Below are 23,603 nucleotides of genomic sequence, written 5' to 3' on the forward strand. Positions count from 1 at the left end.
ACTGTGTCAACTTCAGCCTGTCCTTTACTCATTTCTAAAAGAAGGCAAACTGGAAGGCACTACAAATTCAGAGTCCTTTCAGAATTAACTAATAGAGCTAGGAAAAAGAACTTCTGTTACAGCAGCCAACTGCACAAACACACCACTCTCCTGGGACAGGTCTCTCTCAGCAATGAGATCAGCAGATGTGAGGTTTTGTGCATCAATGCTAATCTGTGTTTATACAAAGGAGGAATCCAAAACCAGTTACTGCAGAGGGGAGGGAAAGTTTCAAGTCCAATTTAAAGGAACACTAAGAGGAATCTGACAATTTTATCACAAAGACATCTGGAAATGATCTAACCTAAGTTGGAGTCATAAAGATACTACTATTTATTGCTGATTTAAATCCTCTCTGGAACAAAGGCAAATATAAATATAATTTTAAAGCTAATGGGTTATTATTATTTGAGTAGCAATGGAATACTAAAAAATTCTAAACATTTCCAGCAAAGTATAATCACTATTTTAGAAAAATATAAATCACTTTGAATTATTTAAAAAACCACATTAGTAGGAAATTTCTTCAAGGTTCATATCTATTTCTATTGAAAAGAATTTTTGCCTTACAAAGGATGGTTTTAGTTGCAAAACCTGGCTTAGGAGTAGTGAGATGGGATTTGTTTCTGGTAAATTATATTAAGGTTCAATCTTGTCGTGTTAATTAATAATTAGTCATTTGCTCTAGTCCCAAAAGGCATTCAACCTTCAGGAAGAACCATATTCTTCTAATTATGTTTCAGTCAGACACTCCAGGAAAAACAAAATCCTTTAATCAACAAAATCCATCATACTACTTGAGAGAGGCTCACCAAGGAGAAGAGGTCATTCTGTAATCCAAGTCGATCCACAGGGGGCAGAGAAAGGTCACGAATGCCTGGTAATAAACTTTCCAGCATGGCTGAGCTGTACTGGGTCCGATAAAACCCAACTGTTCCCAGGTTTAACTGAAAAGATACCCAAAGGGCATTATTTTTTTTTTTTTTTTTGTTTTTTTTTTTTTTTTTTTTTTTTTTTTTTTTTTTTTCCCAAAGGGCATTATTAATAAAATCGTTGCCTTTGTATTTTTAAAGCAATCTTTAGCCTGGGTGGCTCAGTTGGTTAAGTATCTAGCTCTTGATTTCGGCTCAGGTCATGATCTCAGAGTTGTGAGATTAAGCCCCATATAAGGCTCCAAACTGAGCTTGGAGTGTTCCTAAGATTTTCTTTCCCTCTCCCCCCACCCTCTAAGAGAGAGTGTGCTCTCTCTCTAAGGAAGGAAGGAAGGAAGGAAGGAAAGAAGGAAGGAAGGAGGAAGGAAGGAAGGTGGAAGGAAGGAAAAGAAAGAAAAAAGAAATCATTGTAAAGATGAAAACAGGCAGAGGAAAGCAGAAATTTGTCATAGTGGGAGCCAGAGAGACAGACAGGAGGAGGAACATAGGGAGGAAGAGTCACATGGGCCAGTTTCTATTTCTACTCAAAGTGGACAGTTTTAAGTTTACAGAAAATATTTACTGTATGTAAGAGCACGTGGAGACAGTAGAATCTATGAGGAAGACTAAGCCTTTACAAACATTCACCTATTCAGGTCAGAGTCTCAACAGAATAACAATGCTCAGGTCCTAGATTTTTAATTTTTATTCTTTATTATTATTATTTTAAGATTTTGTTTATTTATTCAGGAGAGACACAGAGAGAGAGCGAGAGCCAGAGACACAGGCAGAGGGAGAAGCTCCTGCATGGAGCCTGACACGGGAGTCGATCCCGGGACTCCAGGATCATGCCCTGGGCCGAAGCCAAACCACTGAGCCACCCAGGGATCCCCCTATTCTTTATTATTTTTTAAAGATTTTATTTATTTGAGAGAGAGGACAAGAGCAAGAGCACAAGCAGGGGGAGGGGCAGAGGGAGAAGCAGACTCCCTGCTAAGCAGGTAGCCCCGACATGGGGCTCAATCCCAGGATCCCAGGGTCTGAGCCAAAGGCAGACACTTAACGACTGAGCCACCCAGGTGCTCCTCAGGTCCTAGATTTTAAGGAATTATATGGATTTAAAAGGTAATTTCCTGTGATTTGTGGAATGAAGTAATCATGGACTGTCATTATTCTCTATAGGCTATTTATTTACCAACAATATATGTCCATATATATATGCATATATATAATATATATATAAAACATTTTATTTATTTATGAGAGACACAGAGAGAGAGGCAGAGACATAGGCAGAGGGAGAAGCAGGCTCCCCTCTGGGACCACGCCCTGAGCCAAAGGAAGACACTCAACTGCTGAGCCACCCAGGTGTCCCTATTTTTGATATTTATATACAAAATGCTTTAAAGATAAAATAAGGGCATCCCTGGGTGGCTCAGCGGTTTAGCTCCTGCCTTCAGCCCAGGGCGTGATCTTGGGGCCCCAGGATGGAGTCCCACATCAGGCTCCCTGCATGGAGCCTGCTTCTCCCTCTGCATCTCTGTCTCTGTCTCTGTCTCTCTGTCTCTCATGAATAAATAAAAAAAATCTCTTAAAAAAAAAAAAGGATGTCTTAATAAAAAAAATAAAGGTAAGGGCAGCTCCGGTGGCGCAGCAGTTTAGTGCCGCCTGCAGCCTGGGTGTGATCCTGGAGACCCGGGATCGAGTCCCGCATTGGGCTTCCTGCATGGGGCCTGCTTCTCCCTCTGCCTGTGTCTCTGCCTCTCTCTCGCTCTCTCTGAATGAATAAATAAATAAATAAATCTTTAAAAAAAATAAAATAAAGGTAAAATAATAGTATAAGATATAATTATTTTACTGTTTATATATATATATTATTTATTAAAAATATTTTATTTATTTATTCATGAGAGACAGAGAGGTAGAGACACAGGCAGAGAGAGAAGCAGGGTCCACGCAGGGAGCCTGACGTGGGACTCGACCCCGGGTCTCCAGGATCAGACTCTGGGCCAAAGGCAGCGCTAAACCACTGAGCCACCCGGGCTGCCCTCTTTTTTTTTTTTTTAAATAAGATTTTATTTATTCATGAGCACGTATGTCTGAGACAATATATAATTCCTCTCAGGAACCTATAACTGGGAGAAAAGTGTAGGAGATACTTTCATTATGAATGGTACAGAGTACAGAATAATGAAAAATCCTCTTTACCATCTGTTATTTTTTGTGAAATGTTTTCTCAATACCAGTTATAGGAATTTCACATTTCAGTGACACAAACTTATTATTATATGTCTGCTCTCACTTGATTATAGCTGTGCATATATAATGACAAAACATCATCAAAGTTAACACCTCATTACAAACAATGATAGTGCAGTTTGAAGTTGCAAGACTACACATCTTTTGATTAATGTGACTTTACACATAATCTACTATTTTTTTCCCCTTTGATCCTACCCTTTAATACCTGCTTATCTACCACTCCCTTACCTGACACAAGGGAAGATATCTAAACCATATTATTTGAAAACTGGCCCTAAATTTCACACGGGAAAGTTTAGTAATGTTTTTGTCTTTGCAAGTCGTGGTCTAAACAAAAGCAGAATTTAGAGCCAACCATAAAGCACATAAAGGGAGTGAGAGAAATCAATTAATTTAGATCAGATAAAAACGGTTAGGCCACTTCTGGACTTACCTTTACCCACTGGTCTGGTTTGACATTTTTCAAAACCACATTCATCTCTGGCTTGTCCATCAGAATTTTCAGTTTGGCATGGTTAGGATCTTCGCTAGTAGAGATTGTGATAGGAACCATCCACTGGGGACAGTCTTCTCCTTAAGCAAGAGAAGAAATGAAGAAAAAACTTGAAAAATAATTTGTTACTAGAAGAAACAAAAGGTAAGGTGGAGAGAGAGGACTGGTGTCCCACCTATGAGCTTGAGCTTGAGTCTAACTATTAAGTATAGAGCTAATTTTCAACGGTACATAAATTCTTCTGTCATCTGAATAATATTAGTGCAAAGGAATATAGAATTTATTTATTTATTTATTTATTTATTTATTTATTTATTTATTTATTTATTTATTTATTTTTTCTTTATTTATGATAGTCACACAGAGAGAGAGAGAGAGAGAGAGGCAGAGACACAGGCAGAGGGAGAAGCAGGCTCCATGCACCGGGAGCCCGACGTGGGATTCGATCCCGGGTCTCCAGGATCGCGCCTTGATCCAAAGGCAGGCGCCAAACCAATGCGCCACCCAGGGATCCCCAGAATAGAGAATTTATTAACAAAACCACAATAGCCTGAAAAAACAGTTTATTCAGTTGTAGTATCACAAATATAGTGATTTTAATTTAACTGTTGTTTTCCCTTTACAGAGCAATAAGGCCATAATGATTTTACTGTTAAAAGAATTTTCAAGTAGGCGAAAGCTCTCACATAGCATTCAAAAACATTCTAAGGTGCAGCCCTTAACAGATATACATACTGCTGAAACACTGAAGGGTTGATTTTTTTTTTTTTTTTGAAGGGTTGATTTTATTTCTGTGATAGACATGATATTCCCTGGAGCTGATGGATTCCATCACTAAAAAGTTATAGCTAAAAGTTAAAGCTTTTGTAAGGCAGGAAGCAGACTGTCTTTAAGGTATAAGACAGCAAAAGAGACTTTTAATTAAGATGTCAAACAGAAGAGAGTCATTGCCCAATGCATTTATGTAACAATTTTATTAAGTTATATAACTTTATGCTATTAGGCTAAACCACAAATTAAAATTTCCTCCTGGGATCCCTGGGTGGCGCAGCGATTTGGAGCCTGCCTTTGGCCCAGGGCGCGATCCTGGAGACCCGGGATCGAGTCCCACGTCGGGCTCCCGGTGCATGGAGCCTGCTTCTCCTTCTGCCTATGTCTCTGCCTCTCTCTCTCTCTCTCTCTCTCTCTGTGACTATCATAAATAAATAAAAATTAAAAAAAAATTAAAATTTCCTCCTAGCGGTGGGATATTTCAGGTTTTAATACTGCCTATACTGGTCACAAAGTATTTGAAAAAACTACAAACTTGTCAGTCCTACCATGCAGACTGGTATGAGGCAGCAAACAGAAACTGTGATACCTGGGGGATTTATTTTTGGATAATAAGCCTGTTATCTGATTGTCAGACATATGTAAAGAGTAATTCTAAATGCTAAGGAAGGTTAAGGATAGAAGGCTGTACCTCTTAACCCTAGGACAGAGTACCATATTTTGGATGACAGAGCATGAAAAGATACTGGTGATTCTGATATACAATTCCCTTTATTAAGAATTATTGTTTTAAAGGAGGTGAGAACGTGTAGAGAAATACTTTTAATTTCCTGAGCAATGGCCTGTAGAAATATTTGAAAAACCAGAGTTGAGTGGTGGCTAAAGGTATAAACTCATGGAATCCAACCATTTTGTGTGAATTCCCACCCTTTAGCTCATTAGATGGGTGACCCTAGCTATACCTCAACTCCCTCATTTGTAAAAAGGAAATAATACTATCTACCTAACGGGGTTGCTGAGACTGTAATAAGGATTAGTTATACTGCTTAGTACACTAGTTAGTACATAACAATGCTAAACAATCACTGGGCTTTATTTATTTACTTGTTTACTTACTTAGCACACCCAAGAATTAAAAAAATAAATTAGAAAAATTAGCCACCCACACAAATGTGCACCAAGGCTTCTTTTCGGGATTAAGGCCAAAGACATTACTTCTTGGGTGTTCCTATCGTAATTCATTCCTTATAGCTTCTAATATCACACAGAGACAAGGAATTTCAAAAATCAAAGACAAAACACTGCAAATACCTCATGAATCTCCTTTTTTGATTTCCTAGATTTCATTTATAGTTTATTACCATTTCCTTATTTTTATTTAATTCTATTAAAAATATTAAAAAATGGGGGTGCCTGGGTGGCTCAATCAGTTAAGTGTCTGCCTTTGGCTCAGGTCATGATCCCGGGGTCCTGGGATGGAGCCCCATGTCGGGCTCCCTGCACAGCACCAAAGTCTGTTTCTCCTTCTTCCTCTCTCTCTCTCTACCATTGCTCGTGTGCTCTCTCTCTTTTGCTCACTCTCTCTCAAATAAATAAATAAAATCTTTAAAAAAATATATTAAAAAATGGACAATTATTAAAACACTACTCATATGGTATCCAAATTCATTCATCAGCTCCTACTTATAGCCATTTGCTTACCAACATATGGTCCGCTGGCACAGAACTTCCTTTGGGACAACCTCAATAATCTGTCATCTTCTACCTAAAGAAGGAAAACAAAAGCTAAAATAGTAGTTTTTTTTTTTTTTTTTTTTTTTTTGAGGGGGCAACACTTCTGCGACAAAGTAGAAGGTGAAATCAATACAGCCAAATGTCTCATGAGAACACAAGTGCAACAGTGATGAAGATGATGATACAACTGAATGGGAGAAAAGGCACTGCTTTTCATTTAGGCCTCAAAATAACAATACTTTAAATAACAGGCCATGTTCTATGAAATGAAGGGATATATATGTGGGTAAGAACTTTAAAGTGATAGCATTTTCACAAGGATACATTAAATTAATAATTAATAAATAATGCTATAGCAAGTTGTTTTAATCTTTATAAAGAGAGGTTATGTCTTCAGACTCTTTCACTTCTAAAAAGTAGCAACCTTAGATTAGCATGTGCACTTGATATTAGGAATCAAATTTTCAGAGTGACTGATAAACATGAGAAAGACTGATAAACATAAAAAAAGGCATACACCTTGTTTCAAAGGCTGAGTTTTGCAATGAAACACAAAAAAAGTGGCAGGGGGAAAAGCTGCAAAACACTAAAAAGCCAGAAGCAACAAAGACAAGCACATACTTAAAGGAATACTTCAACAATATAGTCATTTGTTTTCCTTATCATTTGTTAATATGTCCTAGGATATCTTAAATAACATAAGACATAACAGATTTAGCATTACCTAAATCAAATGTAAAATTAGGCCATGACCTTTATGGATAAACTGACTACACAAGACAGAATTGAAAAGCTAAAAAAATAATCTGAGTAAAGAAGCAGTAACCATTTTGATGCCACAAAGAACTTGCTAATGAACTTAAACACCTCATCACTGATTAGTTATGTGTCATAAAGATTTCCTCGAGGGGCAGCCTGGGTGGCTCAGCGGTTTAGCGCCTGCCTTCTGCCCAAGGTATGATCCTAGAGACCCGGGATCGAGTTGCTTCTTCCTCTGCCTGTGTCTCTGCCTGCCCCCCAACTTTCTGTGTCTCTCATGAATAAATAAAATCTTAAAAAAAAAAAAAAAAAAGATTTCCTTGAAAAAGTTGAAAAGTGACTTTTAAGTTGATTCAGAAATAAATAAAAAATGTTTGCATTTAGGGAATATAAAATGAGAAATCAATCATAATCAAGATATTATATGTTGTAGTGCTCTTCCAGTTTTAAAGGAATTGAGAATCCTAGATAGGCTTTTTATTCTAGTATGAAATGGAAGATGAGTGTGGGTATGTCTGTGGACAAAAAACCAAAATTAAGACCTCAAAAGCAGTTTGATGGAGAAGTTAAATTAGCCTCAGTAACACTAGGAGGAAGTCAGATGTTAGTTTTTTTTTTTTTTTAAGATTTTATTTTTTTCATGAGAGACACACACACAACACACACACACACACACACACACACACACACACACAGGCGCAAAGACACAGGCAAAGGGCAGCCCGGGTGGCTCAGCGGTTTAGCACCGCCTTCAGCCCAGGTTGTGATCCTGGAGACCTGGGATCGAGTTCCACTTAGGGCTTCCTGCATGGAGCCTGCTTCTCCCTCTGCCTGTGTCTCTGCCTCTCTCTCCTTCTGTGTCTCTCATGAATAAATAAATAAAAATCTTAAAAAAAAAAAAAAAAAGACACAGGCAAAGAGAGAAGCAGGCTCCACACAGGGAACCTTATACAAGGACTAGTTTAAATGTCACCTAGAATTCCGACAGTACAAAAAAACCAAATTTACTAACTTAACTTAGAATGCCATATTGAGAAAATCTTTGTAAAACATACTTAATTTTATGAACAATGCAGAACCACTATAGCAAACACATACCAAAAAAAGAGCTATGAATCTTCCTCTCTAAAAATGAAGAGTAATTAATTCTGTATGCAGGTTAAAAACCATGGCAAAGAAATATAAGCGAGGAATTTCACAATTTCATATAATTAAAGTAAGTTAAGATAAACTTTCTGGTACACATTGAAGGTTGACATATAAACTCTCAGTCCTATTGAAAGGACAACTCATTTCAAAGTCTACTTCTCTGAATTCAGGTAACAATTCAACTAATAATAGTGCAATTCTAATCAAAATCACTCAACCAACATTAAAACTAACTTTAGGGATGCCTGGTTGGCTTAGTCACTAGAGCATATGACTCTTGGTCTCAGGGTTGTGGGTTTAAGCCCCATGTTGAATGTAGAGATTACTCAAAAATAAAATTTTAAATAACAACTAATTTTAAAGAATATTATAAATAGGTGTAGAATTTTAACAAATGCTATTTCTGCATCAATAGAAGTGATTATGTGGTTCTTCAGCCTATATTCTGTTAATGTAGTGATTATGAATCAATATAGTGATATTTATTTATTCATTCATACATACATACATACCTCCCAACTTTGTATTCCTGGAATAAACCCCACTTGCTCATTTTAGAATTATAGCAAGAGGTACCTGGCTGGCTCAGTCAGAAGAGCACACAACTCTTGATCTCAGGGTCATGAGTTCAAGCCCCACGTTGGGTATAGAGATTACTTAAATAAATAAATAAACTTTAAAAAATGAGCATTATATCAATAAGTTTACAGAGTTTTCCTTGGGGACAGTAAGAGTAGACAACATTTTGCTTTCTGCTGTAAGTATGTATGATTTTAAGGATGTGGGGGGCAAACCATTTAGTATGAGATAATAAATCACTGAGAAAATGCAAGGGATTGATTAAAAGTTACCTACAAAAAACAAATTTGGTAACACTAAATTTCATTTAATATAGTAGGAGATGAACTGGAGGACTTTTATAAGGTTACCTGTTCTGCTTCCACATAAATGAGGGGGAATCCCATTTGTTTGGTCCAGGTATTCATCACTGCTGCTATAGGTTTACCACTAGCATTTTCTAAACTTTCCCAGAGATCCTCTAGAAGAGAAACACAAACAATGAAAATCTAAAATGTTTACATTTTTATTTTCCTAAACAAACCAGAAATTTTATAGAACTCCTAACACTATATTGCTAACCAGTTCTTCGGTTCTTTAGGTTCAGGAGACAAACAGGGGGTCAAACTAATGTCCCCTTGCCTCCCCATTAAATAAACTTTATTACAAAAACTGGACTTGGTCTTATAGGCTAAGATTTCCTTCATGGTTCCAATTTACTAAAAAAATCACAAATTATAGGGGTGCCTGGCTGGCTCAGTCAGTGGAGCACATGACTCTTGATCAAGGGGTCAGGAGTTCAAGTATCACACTGGGCCTAGATTTACTTAAAAGAAAAATCACAAACCATAATAAACAAAAGATAAGCAGGTGAGTTTAAATGAGAAGAAATAGAAACAAATAGAAACATATTTAAGATCACCCCTAAACAATCATCCACAAACTTAAAACCATTATACTCACTCAATTAACACAGGTTAAAAAATACTCAGTATTCTGAGGTTGAAGTAAAACTCACGTGGTCAAATGGCACTGGTGGCCAAGTAAACAAAAGAGCAATACGATGTGATCTATACTATAATGGGGACATGGACAGAGGAAAAGCCCTTAAAGAAAAATCCAAGAAAAAAAAAAGGCTTCATATGAGTTGGCTTTTGGTCTGCACCTTGAAGAGGAGTTGTTCATTAGGCTGACCAACGGAAAAGGGTATTCCAGGTGGACAGAATAAATGGTCTATGTACAAAGATGAAAGAAAGAAAAGACAGAAAATATCAGTAATGGCAAATGTTCAACAAACTGACGACAGAGGCCCAGGTGTGGGAGCACCAGGCAATGAGCCTGAGACCGCAGGCCCAGGGCTACACTGCTAAGACTCTGTACGACCTGACTGTGGAGGGGAGTGAAGAATCTTGAGTGTTTTTAATTAGTAGGTGATGTAATCAAAGATTCGCTTTAGAAAGGTAACCCTGGCTAGTGTCAAGGTGAAAGAGAAAACCGAAGAGAATGGGGCAGGAAGAAGTACTAAGCTGGCAGGCAAGTGTGGAATTCAGGAGAGAGATCGTGAAGGCGTGAATTAAGGAAAAGGAAGTGAGGTGAGACAGAGTATCAAAACCACAGATGTACTGCCACTTGTCTTTCATCACATATACAAACCAAGAAGAGGTACATGGTAGGCCTTGCTATTTAAAGTGTAGCCTATAAACTAGTGGCACTGGCTTCAACTGGGACTGTGTTAGATAGATCTTCAGGTCTCACCCCAGACCTACCAAATTAGAATAGAAATATTTTCACAGACCCTGGGTCACTGCATGTACATTATAGTTTATGAACCATATTGTTATTTCCTCATGTATTATATGTATGCATGCTAAAGACTCAGAAAACTTACAAGAGCACATTTTTCTGTAGCTCTCCTTTAAGGAACAGAATAGAATGCCTCTCTCTTTTATAAACTGAGATGGAAATTTACAGTGAGGAGATGGAGGGGAGAGTGTCAGGGTTACATCATGTCCTGACACATGTCCCTACAGAGAGGGAGATATACAGTATTTTTAATTCACAGGTCACAAATCTCAGGAACAGCCCATGGCCAGGCCTCTCTGAACTTCTGTCATTCTATTAGACACTAATGATATTACACAAATCTTGTTTTTAAATTATTTTTGTTCACTGAAAAACTCAAAACTCCAACTCTGGGTCTTTTTCATATTCAATCAACTCATACCTTTATTCTTTCTTTTGACTCCCATATACGATAAATTATAGACCACTTTACACTGAAATTCTTAAACCTCCACTGAAACTCACTGAACTAGTTCCACAAGTTCACTACAAAAATGGCTAATTTGCAGGAATTTTAATGGCCAATGGTCAATTTAGGGCAATAAAACCAATGGGTCACCAAAAAGAACAAATTCTGGTAAGGTAAACAGAGCTCTTCAGACTCTCTGGTGACAGGACACTGAGCTTTGGAAAGCAGACTACTGGAGGGGGACCAGAAGGATAATGGGTTCTGATTCATGATCCATGGCTTAACACATGGCCCCAAATAGGTCAACTTTACTTCCTATCTATCACACGGAAGATTAAGCATTTAGAAAATGTAAATGTTCCGCTCTGGATAGAGTGCCAACATCTTCTCTTCTACTATCTCAAGCTATTAAAGATTACCTGTGGCAGCATTCTTTTGTTGGAACTTGGTTAAATACATGTTCATTCCTTTCTTAAAGTCCTGAGAAAACACAATTTTTAAAATCCGGGAGATTAAGACCTTGGAATTTATAGTGTATTTGCATATTAGTACTCGAAAACTAATTTACTCAAATTAGTTGAGTGTCAGACTTACTGAAAAACATCTATCCTTTTAACATCTACTGTCTTTTATTTAAGAATGCATACTCTTTGCCTTCTACTTTTGCTTTCAAGTTTTATGCCAGCCGCCCACACATCCCCCAAACACATTTTCACATCATTCATCTAAGAGACAAGAGTCAATATAAAAAGAAAAGAAGATAACCCAGATCGGAGTTAATATCCTTCCAAAGTCTAGAAAAATTACTTAAGAACTCAATCTAAATAAAAGCAGACACATTTTTCCATGCAAAACACCACGATTTTACCATAAAAGAATGAAAGATTTTTTAAAATTGCTTTTTTTACCTTGTCCCCAATGTAGTCATGGAGCATTCGGATGACAGATGCACCTTTGCTATATGATATAGCATCAAATATCTCATCAACTTCAGAAGGATGGCCCACACTGACCTGGCAGACAGTGTGATTCAGGGTTATGACAGGAAGCAGACAGCCTGTAATACTGAATTACATAAAAAGCTTTCTAGGAAAACCCTCCTAACTCATAAGATACTTTTCTGCCTTTAGCTCACTCATAAATGTACTATGATGATTCTTAAAAACACTGTAGTGACTAACACTAATAAAGTAGAATATACAACATGATCCCCACCATTTCTAAGGGTCTTGGCTCAGCGTTGCTGGGAGGCAAATCACTACAGATCTTTTTATTTGGGAATTGGAGAGGGAGGAATGGAGAGATGAAAAACATTTGATTTCTTGCAATTAACTGTAATGGCCTACTTATAATTACATAGGACCCCAGTTAAATATGTCAAGTAGACTAGAAGTCTAGTCCTTTGGAGGCAAAATTTGTTCATATAAACTAGCCAAAATAAGGATAGGTTAATTCGAGAGAAATACAATATATATAAAAGCAGACAATGACAACAATAAAAGAATATGTTCAGAATTTTCTTTGAAACAAACAACAGAATCATAACGTTCTCCTGTGCATACTGCCCCAACAGGCATGGTTTTCCTATAGTATTCAATAAAAATGTATTTAGTGAATGCTTACGGTATATAGCACTTGCCTCTACAAAGATAAAATTTTTATACTGCCTACCTTAAAAAGAAACATAATTAGTATTTAGCCTTGTGACATTTTCAAGACTGAAAATATGAGCTATACAAACAGGTGAATTGCCTGTGCAATTTTCTTTCCTTTCAGGATCCTAAGTATCTGTGTAACAAATTACTTATGTCATTAAAAATGAGAGTAAAGACCAATGATTGAAAAGTATGGCTCACTTCAATAGGATGGCTGTTATCTAAAGCATCAAGTTCCTGGGCACGGGTGTAATCAGCAGATACAAACTGAGTCCAGATATCATATTCTGGGAAGCAGTGGTCTACACACAAATATTCAATCCATGATGCAAAGCCTTCATTTAACCAAAGATGAGTCCACCATTCCTAAAAACAAAAGAAAGAAATGTGTAAAGAAAACAAAATACGTATCATTCCACTAATCTGAAAACTCCCGTCCCTTCCACTATTCAATTTACAACTTAATAAGCCAAAATTCAGTGAAAAATATTTAGTAACTCACTCACACGTCCGAACAAAAAAGATGCTTAAAAGAGATGCTAAGAAAGGCCAACTGCTGACTTTGGCATCAGGCCTGAGAGACATTTCAAAACATAGCTCAGAAACTTTTTATTACCAAAGCTAGAAAAGATGGAAGGAAAAAGAGGGTGGGGGAGAAAGTCCTTATACGGAAGAGGGGAAGAGAGCAGATAAATGTAGGTGAGAACCTGTAGTGTCAGGTAAAATTTAGTTTAATAAACCAGAAAGATACCAGGACCACAAGGAAAACTGCAAAGGATGTCCAATAATGACTGGGAAAAATCACTGTTGACTGACAAGTTAAACTTTCTAAATAAACAGAAAAGCAGTACTGCTTATATAAAGACTAGGTAAAATTAACAGAATTATCATGGCAGTAAGTAGATTCAGTGATGAATGGTGTTTAAGTATCTATACAAAATTCTCACCTGCTAATAAGAATAGTAGAACGGACAAAGAATATAAATGAGCCACAGATTAAAACCAACTTTAAAAAAACCCACACATTTTTAGAAGAGATTTTAATCTAAGTTTTATTAAAGTTGACTAAATCTCTTACAAAAAGAAAGCAATATAAGAATCCAAGATAGATGCTAAAAGACTAATGCAACGGTAAAAAGCAAAAAGGAACTTAAAATTCTGAAAAGATCAAATATCTTTAATACTAAGTGATGGAAGGCTGTCTAAATGCTTTGGGCACCTACTTAACTAGTAGCTTCCACGAAGATAGGCTGGTACACAGCTAGTTTATTCACCAACCTATTATGAGTCCTTAAATTTCAGAGTTTGTTTTAAAGAAACAATTGACATCTAATAAATAGAACAGTTACTCAAATCCAGTAAAAAGATCTTTATTTTTTTGTAAAAAGTTCTTTAGAAGCTATATGAGAATATGCACATTTCCCCTATTAAAATGTATGGCTGGTAGTTTAAAAATAAAATCATAAAAAATGAAGACTGCTCAGAGCTAACAAAAATTGTTTGGTAGCAACAAACTTGCTACATTAGGAGAAGAGAATATTTCTGTACATATTTGAATACAGGTCTTAGCATACTTAATTCTACATGAAATTATATTTCAAACATTTTTTTCACACCTAAGTAAAATTTTAAACATCCAAAGCAAAAAGAAATGGTTTAATTTCAAGGGCTGGTTTCTTTAAAAACTGTCTCAGACATGTAATAGTTGCTAAATGTCTTACTTTCTTGCTTATTCCTGTGACATATGGACTCAACTAACATCCAAGTCAGGTTTTGCTCTTTGGCAGCCTAAAATGCTATCAGGGAATTTGGCTGGCTTCAGAAGCCCCAGTTCTTTCTTTGCAGAGGTATTTCTAGTTCACTCATTAAACTCTGTGCTCCCAAGCTCTAAGACAGCTAGCCGACATAAACAGTACTCATTTGGAGTAAGAAGGAAAAAAGGTCCAGGCTTAAGCAGAGATCATTCAACCATTATAATAAACAACAATTTCAATGGGAGAGCTGGAAATTTTAATATAGTTTACAGTTATTTCCTGGTTTCTTTGCTTTCATTTCTAACAAATTTCAACTTAACATTTCAGGCAATGAGAAACTGATTCCTAAAAACATTTCAAGCTAATCAAAGACCACATTGTTATTTATCAGGTTTCTTTTTAGCGACTGAACTACATAATAAATATGCTCAAGAAACTATAGTTAGCCTGAAATCTCTATACCTAATCTCTCTCACCCAAATTAGTATCAAGACTTCCCCATTTGCGGGCAAATTCTACAACAATTTAGGAAGTATTTTGTGTTGAATGGACTGTCCACATGCTCTTGACTGACACAGATTCTGATAAATACTGTTCAAAGTGGACTTTCTAAAACAAGGATTTTCTATCATTCATTTTTTAGCACTATGTTCCAGTCAAACCTGAAACACTATGTAGCCAAAATAATGTGCAGCAGGATGAAGATAAATATATTTGAGCACTTAAAAATATTAAATACCATAGTAACAAGATTTCCAAACCATTGATGGGCGAGTTCATGTCCCACAACCAGAGCAACCCACTGGCGTGATGAAGAACAGGAGTTTTTTGGGTCAATAAGCAATGCAGTCTCCCTGTGTTTAAAAAAAAAAACAAAAACAAAAAAAAAACTTTTTAAGCAATGTTAAGTATTTCAATAAAAGCAGGCATGCACAAATGGGGAAGGGAGATTCAAACAGTAAATTAGTCAAGTAAATGGTCAAGTTAGGCTTTAGAAATGTCAAGAAAACATTTCCTCAGAGTACACAGAATAGAAAAAGTTCCAGAAAGATTAAAGACTGTTCCAACAGAATTCATACAAGAGAAGATCAAAGGTGTGATAGAAGTTTAATCATCAGTTTGTAAATAGGACAGCTGCCTGAAAGTTTTTAAAAACTTTGTCTAAGGGATTAGGGATTATTGTGCTAGACAGAGAGAGCAGACAGTCCTTCCATTAAAAGAAGGGGAGTGGCAAGTGGTGGGGGGCAGATACATTCCATAGTCCCAAAAAGAACACTGAGCAGGCTGTCCAAAATGTAACTCATCAAAGGCGGGGCAAAAACTTGTTTACAGACCCTGCTTTAAAAATTATACAACCCACATGTTTGTATTGTGGTGACAGATATGTAAAAACTTGGCTAGAAAATATTAAAGCAGAGTCAGTTCTTCAAGCTGGAAAAATAACTATGAAACTTCTGGGAGGAAGAGAAGGCACCGAAATGAGAAACTTGGCCAAAAATAGATTTAAAAATGTACTAATGCCAGATGCTCACTTTAAAATCTCACAATCTCAGATAGTAGCACCAGAGGGTGTTCAACTGCATTCCTGAAATGTGCACAGAAGTGGGGGAGGTAGGAAAATTTACAGCAGATCACAAAGCAGAAGTTACTCAACTGTGATTAGGAGTGAAGCTCTTATGAAATCAGTGATTGAAAAGATAAGGCAGGGTAATGTATCATTAACATACCTATATGTAACAAGGCCCCAGTTCTCCATGGCACCTTCATAAAATAAATATAAACATTTATTGATATATGTACATATTCCTTCCTCAAAATCACAAAATTCAAAAGTTATTACAATTCAGCAATAAAATGAAATTTACTTTACCAGCTGCAAAGTCTGCAATAGCAATGAGATCAATTTTAGGTAGAGGATAAGGAACATTGAAGTAGTCCTTATAAAAAGGCAGGGTTTTAGCAGCAACCTACAAAAGTATAAACAAAAGAACCATCTGATAAATATATTATTGTAATTCATATAGAAATCCACAAGGATTCCTGTTGCAAGCCAAAGCATCTCAAATTACTAGAAATCGACCCTGGGGAACCCTACCTCCAAAAGTCTTTGGCTTTTGCTGATATTGACCAAATTTTAATCCACTTATAACTCAGTATGAAAAATATATTACATCTTTTCCCACCCACTCTGTGGACAAATAAATTCCACGCTAATATTCCTTAATCATCATCTTGTAAAATATTAATGTAACACCAAGGTTGGTAGTTTCAAAATTCTGTTAAAAATAAAACCAAAGTACACAACAAATTTCAGTCTAAATTATAAATAATTGTACTAATAATTGATCAGAAATGTAAATTCCCCAACCTGGAGTTATGGACTGTTGGAACAATCCTCTTCAAGTACATTTACCTCTAACGCAAATTTTCCTTGCTCTGCTTTGCCAACAGGGGTGTAAACACGGACACACACACCATCTTTTGATCTTGTTTCTACAAAGTCATATTCACCCACAACAAATGCCACCAGATATGTAGACATGACAGGCGTGCGGGCAAACTTCACTTCTACTACATTTTCATCATCAGGGTATGGTTTCCGATCAATTACATTCTTTAAAAAAAGAGAGAGAGAGAAAGAGAACATATAAACAGACTTACGTTAAATACCTTAAAGTAGATTCTAGCCAAAAACTGTGCTGCCTCTCCCTTCCCCCTCTCCAGCACTGCTTACTTATCTACCCCAATTCATTCATTCACTGCTCTTATGCTGTTAAAATCCTTCCTCTTAAGAAGGAGACATGAAGTTGAGGGCTCAAGTGTTAAAACTACCAAGTATCTGTGAGAGAAAAGACACAACTTTTCTTGAATTCCTATTACATGCTAAGCACTGGGATGTCTAAAGTAAGACCCCAATACTTCTCAAGTGAAATAAGGATAGAAGGCACTAATTATTAATAAAGGGTCATTGTGAAATCTACATGTCAAAGGGTACAGACTTCTAAATTTAGAGCACTCTCTAAACCAAGGCTGGCTCTAGGCAAATTTGTGAAGGAATCTCCACTTTACCTACAGAGTCCCTAATTACTCTTTGCTGTTACCCCTTCATTTCCTACTCAGGCTCTCTACTTCTTCAAAATCTCTGTATTCTTTCTTCCGAGGAAGACTTATTCAAAAACAAACCTGATAGATTCATTCATACTAAATTGTAAAGTAATATTTCAGTTTATTTATTAGCCTCCTTTTCAAGAATATTTGAGAAGAGAATGGCATTCTAACTATGAAATTTTCTCCACCAATAAAGGAGGCAAAAGGCAGTTATTTTCAGGTTACATTAGGCTTTTCCAAGTTCTCCAGATTCATATTAGAGGTTATATAGAGTACTCTCTGTTTTAAACAATATATTTCAAGCAGTAAATGCTTCCTCTATTTATGAAAGGGATAATGACATCAAAATTTAAGGAAACGTTATATGTCTATCTTTCAGGCAGACATTATACATAAGAATACAACCAACCAAAAACCTAGATATAATTCATTATATGGCTATATCTCTATATCTTTTGGCATTTAATGAGAAAGTCAGATTTTTTTCAGACAATATTTATTAAACTTGTCACTTAGTTTTCCAAATCAAAGTTTGTATGAAATTTCTTCCACGAGGAAGGAAACTCCAGATAAGGCAATTTAAAAAAAGAGGGTTTACTGAAAATAAGAATTGTGCTAAGTGGTTTCATCCTATTACATCTAACCAGCAAACTAAATGTTCTAAACACTTATTCAAAATTTAAATATACTTACAAACACATACATACCATGTTTGATAAAGCTACTCTGTCTTTAGGAACGACCAATGAGATATCAAAAGTTGCTTTGATAGCAGGCTCATCCCAGCAAGGAAAAGCCCTCCGGGCATCAGTAGCCTTAAAAGAATATAAAAATATAAAAATAAATCCTACCGAATTAACCAACTATTTCATGAAGTAACTGTCATCGTCTTATTTCTATCATCCATTCCTTCACTTGTTTACTTCTTACTCCATGCCAGGCAACACACTAGGCAGTGACTACAGAGAAAACCTGAGGCTTACTATCCTTGCCACATCAACAATGCAAAAACAAACAAAAACAAACAATAATCCAAGAACTAGGTCTGCTGTAGATCTTAACAATATATAGTATTAGAATAATTCAGAATTACATTTTTACTTTTAACAAAACATTCCAACATTTCAAAAATTCAATGTAAATGGCTTCAGCAGTAACGTTACAAAACACAGAGCATAGGAAGGTCAACGAGTACACTGTAAGGATAGGTTGCCTCCTATCCTTACTGAGAAGGATAGCTGAGAAAATAGAATAGGTTGTCTCTCTGGCTTTTATTTCAAAAACAAAAATATTTCCAGAATCTCTGATGTACTTTGTTCTTCATCTGAAATGATAGCAAAGAAATAAAGACAGATGCTCTTTCAATTCTAAAGACATCATTTGTTTAATGGCATTTCCATATATACTACACATAAAACTATCACCACTTGACCTAAAGAGACCTCTTTTTTTTCTTTAAAAGTAAAGAAAGAGCAAACTCATTAAAGCAAAATAAAGTTTAGTGGTTCAGTAGAATACCAGTTATAAAAGAAAGAAATTTTATTTTTTTAAAGATTTCATTCATTAGAGGGAGAGCATGTGTGCACGCAATGGGGGGTGGGCAAAGGGGAAAGGGAGAGACTGAGCAGGGAGCCCCTGCAGGGCTCAATCCCAGGATCCTGGGATGATGACTTGAGCCAAAGACAGATGCTTAACTGACTGAGCCACCCAGGTTCCCCAGAAAGAAACTTAAACAAAATAGAACAAAGGAAAAAAAAAAAAAGAACCAATTCAAGATTCTGTACCATGAAAAGCAGGAGTAAATTATATAGAGGTAGAGGAAGCACATACTTCTGGAAAAAAGTTTCTCCTAGGAAAATGTTAGATGGCTGCCTGCACTCTTAAAGAAGTTGAATGAATAATGAATTCATTCAGAGAATACATAAAACATCTGAAAAGTAGAGTGTAAGGAAAGAAATGATAGCACAGAAAAATTGAAATTAGGAGCAGCAGCAGTAAAGAAATGAATTTATACCAAAGGAAATTAAGTGAGTAACATGGATAACAAGATTTAAAAGTATCTAAAAAAAAAGTTTCTAAGATATAAGAAGAACAGAGTGATGAAAGCCATCAAAACTTCATCTGAGCAACAGACATTAGATATACACCTATTATGAGAGAGCAGAGCACGAACCACAGTGAAAATGTAGGAGGAGAAAAAACTTGGCTATACTGAAGATCTGAATCTCAACATCAACAGGGTTCACCAATTACTATGCAGAAGCTAATGAAAAGTTAATGAAAAGTGTAAAAATTGTAAAAATTCTTAATTTTTAAGTACAAAGAAATAATATAACAAGCAATCAGGAAGAAAACACAGCAAAACAAAACAATATGTGACCCTAAAAGGGGCAAAAAGATATTCCAGTCTGATTCTTTCCCTTGACAAAATGAGGTAGGAATGACTGTGGAACAACATTCATATACGTTTAAAAGAGAAAAACTGTAAGCCAACTGTATGTACTACTCTTATGGTTGAAAAGTTGGGTTTATTACTCATTGTAGCAAAAGAAAACCCACACTAAGAAGAACCATGGGATGTGTGAGAAAGAACCTATTATGTATAATTTGGGAGTTGGCAGGATGAATTGAGGGGATTCACTCTAAATTGGGTGCTGTCATAAAATGGAGGCAATTCTGTGGGATGACATCTCAGCAAATCTTACCTATAGAGAGGAGGGCTGTTTAGCAAGACTAAACTGTAATTGGTAAAGTAGTTAGTAGTCATTCATTTTAACTAAGAGAGGAGGGTGTGTTCATTATTTCATGGGTAGCACAGTGACCTTGATTTTATGTGACCTTAGATGAAATTATGAAGCACCCTTGTTTTGTTTCACTTTATCATCGTCTCAGTAACCTTGTCTAAGGCTGGTGTTCTATGATGCTGTTTATGTCAAACAAGAGACTAGCTGGGAGTGCTAGGACAACTTTTGGATGTCAGGGGCTGCTGTTCCTTCTCCCCACCCCCCACCAAATCTATTATACATTCAGTAAAACTGGCCATGTATTAAAGCAAATGAAAGATTTCAGATGTGCAAAGGCTCTGGTAGTATATACCACCCACATTCCTCCCTTTAAAGAAAATTATTTGGAGACATACTCCAGCCAACCATTCCAGGATGCAGAAGTGCTCAAAGGGCTAAAGATAAGCAATGAAATAACTGAAACACAGATTTAAGCCTAAACAGCTGTGGCAATACTTGTTTTATTTTTTTTAAAGACTTTATGTATTTATTTATTTGAGAGGGAGCACACAAGGGGAGGAGCAGAGGGAGAGGGACAAGCAGACTCAACATTAAGTGTGGAGTGCAATGCACGGCTGGATCCCATGACCCTGAGATCATGACCTGAGCTGAAATCAAGAGTTTGAAGCCAGGGACACCTGGATGGCTCAGTCGATTAAGCATCTGCCTTTGGCTCCGGTCATGATCCCAGAGTCCTGGGATTGAGCACTGCATAGAGCTCTCTGCTCAGTGGGAGTCTGCTTATCTCCTATATTTGTATGTATAAATATGTATGTGTATGTAACAAAGTATGTATGTAACAAAATTATATATGCATGTGTGTGTACATATATCTGTCATACATATATGTCACAGAATTTCAATACCTGAATTGCTTTTATATTATGTATCTTTCTTACTTAAAATTATACCCTTAGGGGATCCCTGGGTGGCTCAGCGGTTTAGTGCCTGCCTTTCGCCCAGGGCATGATCTTGGAGTCCCGGGATCAAGTCCCACATCGGGCTCCCTGCATGGAACCTGCTTCTCCCTCTGTGTCTCTGCCTTTCTCTTTCTCTCTGTGTCTTTCATGAATAAATAAATAAAATCTTAAAAAATAAAATAAAATTATACTCTTAGTATTTGACATCTGTGGCTTTTCCTACCAATTTTTTTTAAGATTATTTGTTTATTTATTCACGAGAGTCAGAGAGAAAGAGAGAGAGAGAGAGAGAGGCAGATATACAGGCAGAGGGAGAAGCAGGCTCTCCATGGGGAGCCCCATGTGGGACTCAATCCCAGGACCCTGGGATCACGAACTGAGCCAAAGGCAGAGGCTCAACCACTGAGCCACTCAGGCGTCCCTCCTACCAAATTAATAGTAATGCTATTTTGTGTGTTTGTGATGTACGTATTCATCCTCCAGTCCACTTCCCTAATTCTCTCCCTCTATTAAGGAGATAACTGGCTGAATATAAAATAAAAATTCCAAAATCATGAATATAATTATGGCCAAAGGCACCTAGCCTGAAATAATCATGCAAATAATGGAACACACTTTGTCAGAATATCTACTTTAAGATCATAACATTTTATTATTTTTTTCCTTTTTATTTTTTTAAGATCATAACATTTTAGAGAAAAATACTATACCTCAAACTGTGTGACAGCAGCATAGCGCACCTCTCCAGAAGGGGTAGTATATTTACTTCTATAGAAACCTTTCATTTTGTCATTCAGCTCTCCAACAAAATCTATCTTTAAGGTTCCTGTACCTGTGATTGAAGATGAATGAAAACCACTTTAATATAGATATTAAGTAGAAGTTATCAAAAAATATGTCCTTAAAACACTTAGTTAACTACTTAGAATATGCAAATCATTCTTTCCTTTCTCAAACACTTCTCTAAGCAATGAAGAGAATACAGTATTTACTAAAGTAAATGGCAAACTAAGCCTAAAGTAAACCTTAACATCATATTTAGGGTGACTGCTTAGAAAGTTCTTTAACTTTATGAACTTAATCTCTAATCACCAATACATAAAGATAAAAACAGGAAAGGAAATTAACATTTATTATTAAATGTATAGCATGCTACGGTACATGGTGCTTTAAAAATATTTAGAAACTTGTAAGTAGGTATGGTCTCCATTTTTTCAGATAAGGAAACTGAGGCTGAAAAGTTAAATAACTTGCTTAAGGTCACATAATTAGTAAGTAGCAAGAATGACATAAAAATTCAGGCCTGTTTAATCCAGAATTCATGCTCTCTGCCATGATGCCATACAAATTGGTTCATTTAGAGGACTTCATGCCAATTACTCTATCATTAGGATAAAACCTTATCTGTTCAATACAAATGGAACACTGATTCCATACTTTTGTAAGGAACCATACAGGGAAGATCAATGATTTTGCTGGCAAAGGGAAATAAAAAACTTAGTCACCTCAATCATTTGAAATGATAATATTAAAGAAATACATGTATTCAATAATTACTAAATGCAAATAAAAATGCAACCTGAATATATATTCTATTGTTGTATAAGGGCAAAACCAAACTAGACAAAATAGGAGTTTTATGAGTATATATACCTACTTTCGTCACAGAAAAAAGATTATAATATCTATTTGTCATCTACTAAATTCAGATGCATGACAAAATAATAATACCATTCTAATTTTACAAATTAAATCCCCCCCTCCAAAAACAACCAGAAAAATGTTGACTTTTAACTGATCCTTTTAAAGTGCCTATTTATAACCAGGATCTAGATCATGAGAATTTAACTAATTAAAGACATAGTATGACTATAAAGTAAGTAGGCAATCATTCCAAAACTTTTATATCCCAATATTTTAAACTGTCATTTTGGAATGCCATAAAGCAATGACACTGACACTGTTCAAAATGTTCTTGACTCTCTCTGATATATCCTTTTGGATGTTCTCAAAGTAAAATCTTCACCTTTCAAAACTGAATTGACTTTTTTGAAAAGGTCCAAAAGTCTTGAACAGTCCAAGCCTACAGAGTAAGTGAATGACAAACTGCAAACTTTCTAGATAAAACATTGTGGTCTACTAAGTATGTTAATTAAGTAATTAAACTGATTTTCATATGTGCCTCAAACTCATTCTGAAAAGTAATTTCAAGTGAAAATTTCAGACCTTTGCAGCAAAGTCATCATCACTAAAGAAAGTGCCATTTCTTTTTCTTTAAAGTAAGCTCTGCGCCCAATGTAGGACCTGAACTCAACGCCAAGATCAAGAGTCACATGCTCTAATGGACTGAGCCAGTCAGGCACCTAAAAGTGCCAGATTCTTAATGTAATCATGCTGGGAGAAAAAAATTGAAGCTCACTTGAATAAATGTTTGTGACTCTTACTTTTAAAAAATT

The 23,603-nt window shown here is 36.1% G+C and overlaps 1 protein-coding gene across 3 annotated transcripts in view; it reads right to left on the reverse strand.

Moving 5' to 3' along the window:
• The window catches only part of NPEPPS (aminopeptidase puromycin sensitive), a 103,993-nt gene that overhangs the window by 15,485 nt on the left and 64,905 nt on the right, over positions 1-23,603 (reverse strand). For all 3 annotated transcript variants that reach the window (XM_077852980.1, XM_077852979.1, XM_077852981.1), the window contains exons 4-16: positions 21,858-21,979; positions 18,152-18,259; positions 16,750-16,950; positions 16,207-16,303; positions 16,064-16,097; positions 15,076-15,190; positions 12,784-12,948; positions 11,836-11,940; positions 11,347-11,407; positions 9,048-9,157; positions 6,178-6,241; positions 3,646-3,785; positions 852-986 (exon numbers count right to left, since the gene is read on the reverse strand). In XM_077852980.1, coding sequence (XP_077709106.1) covers positions 852-986; positions 3,646-3,785; positions 6,178-6,241; positions 9,048-9,157; positions 11,347-11,407; positions 11,836-11,940; positions 12,784-12,948; positions 15,076-15,190; positions 16,064-16,097; positions 16,207-16,303; positions 16,750-16,950; positions 18,152-18,259; positions 21,858-21,979 — 1,457 coding nt within the window. The remainder of the gene's footprint in view (positions 1-851; positions 987-3,645; positions 3,786-6,177; positions 6,242-9,047; positions 9,158-11,346; positions 11,408-11,835; positions 11,941-12,783; positions 12,949-15,075; positions 15,191-16,063; positions 16,098-16,206; positions 16,304-16,749; positions 16,951-18,151; positions 18,260-21,857; positions 21,980-23,603) is intronic.

The sequence above is a fragment of the Canis aureus genome, chromosome 16, assembly GCF_053574225.1.
Source record: "Canis aureus isolate CA01 chromosome 16, VMU_Caureus_v.1.0, whole genome shotgun sequence".
In the NCBI taxonomy this organism is placed as follows: domain Eukaryota; kingdom Metazoa; phylum Chordata; class Mammalia; order Carnivora; family Canidae; genus Canis; species Canis aureus.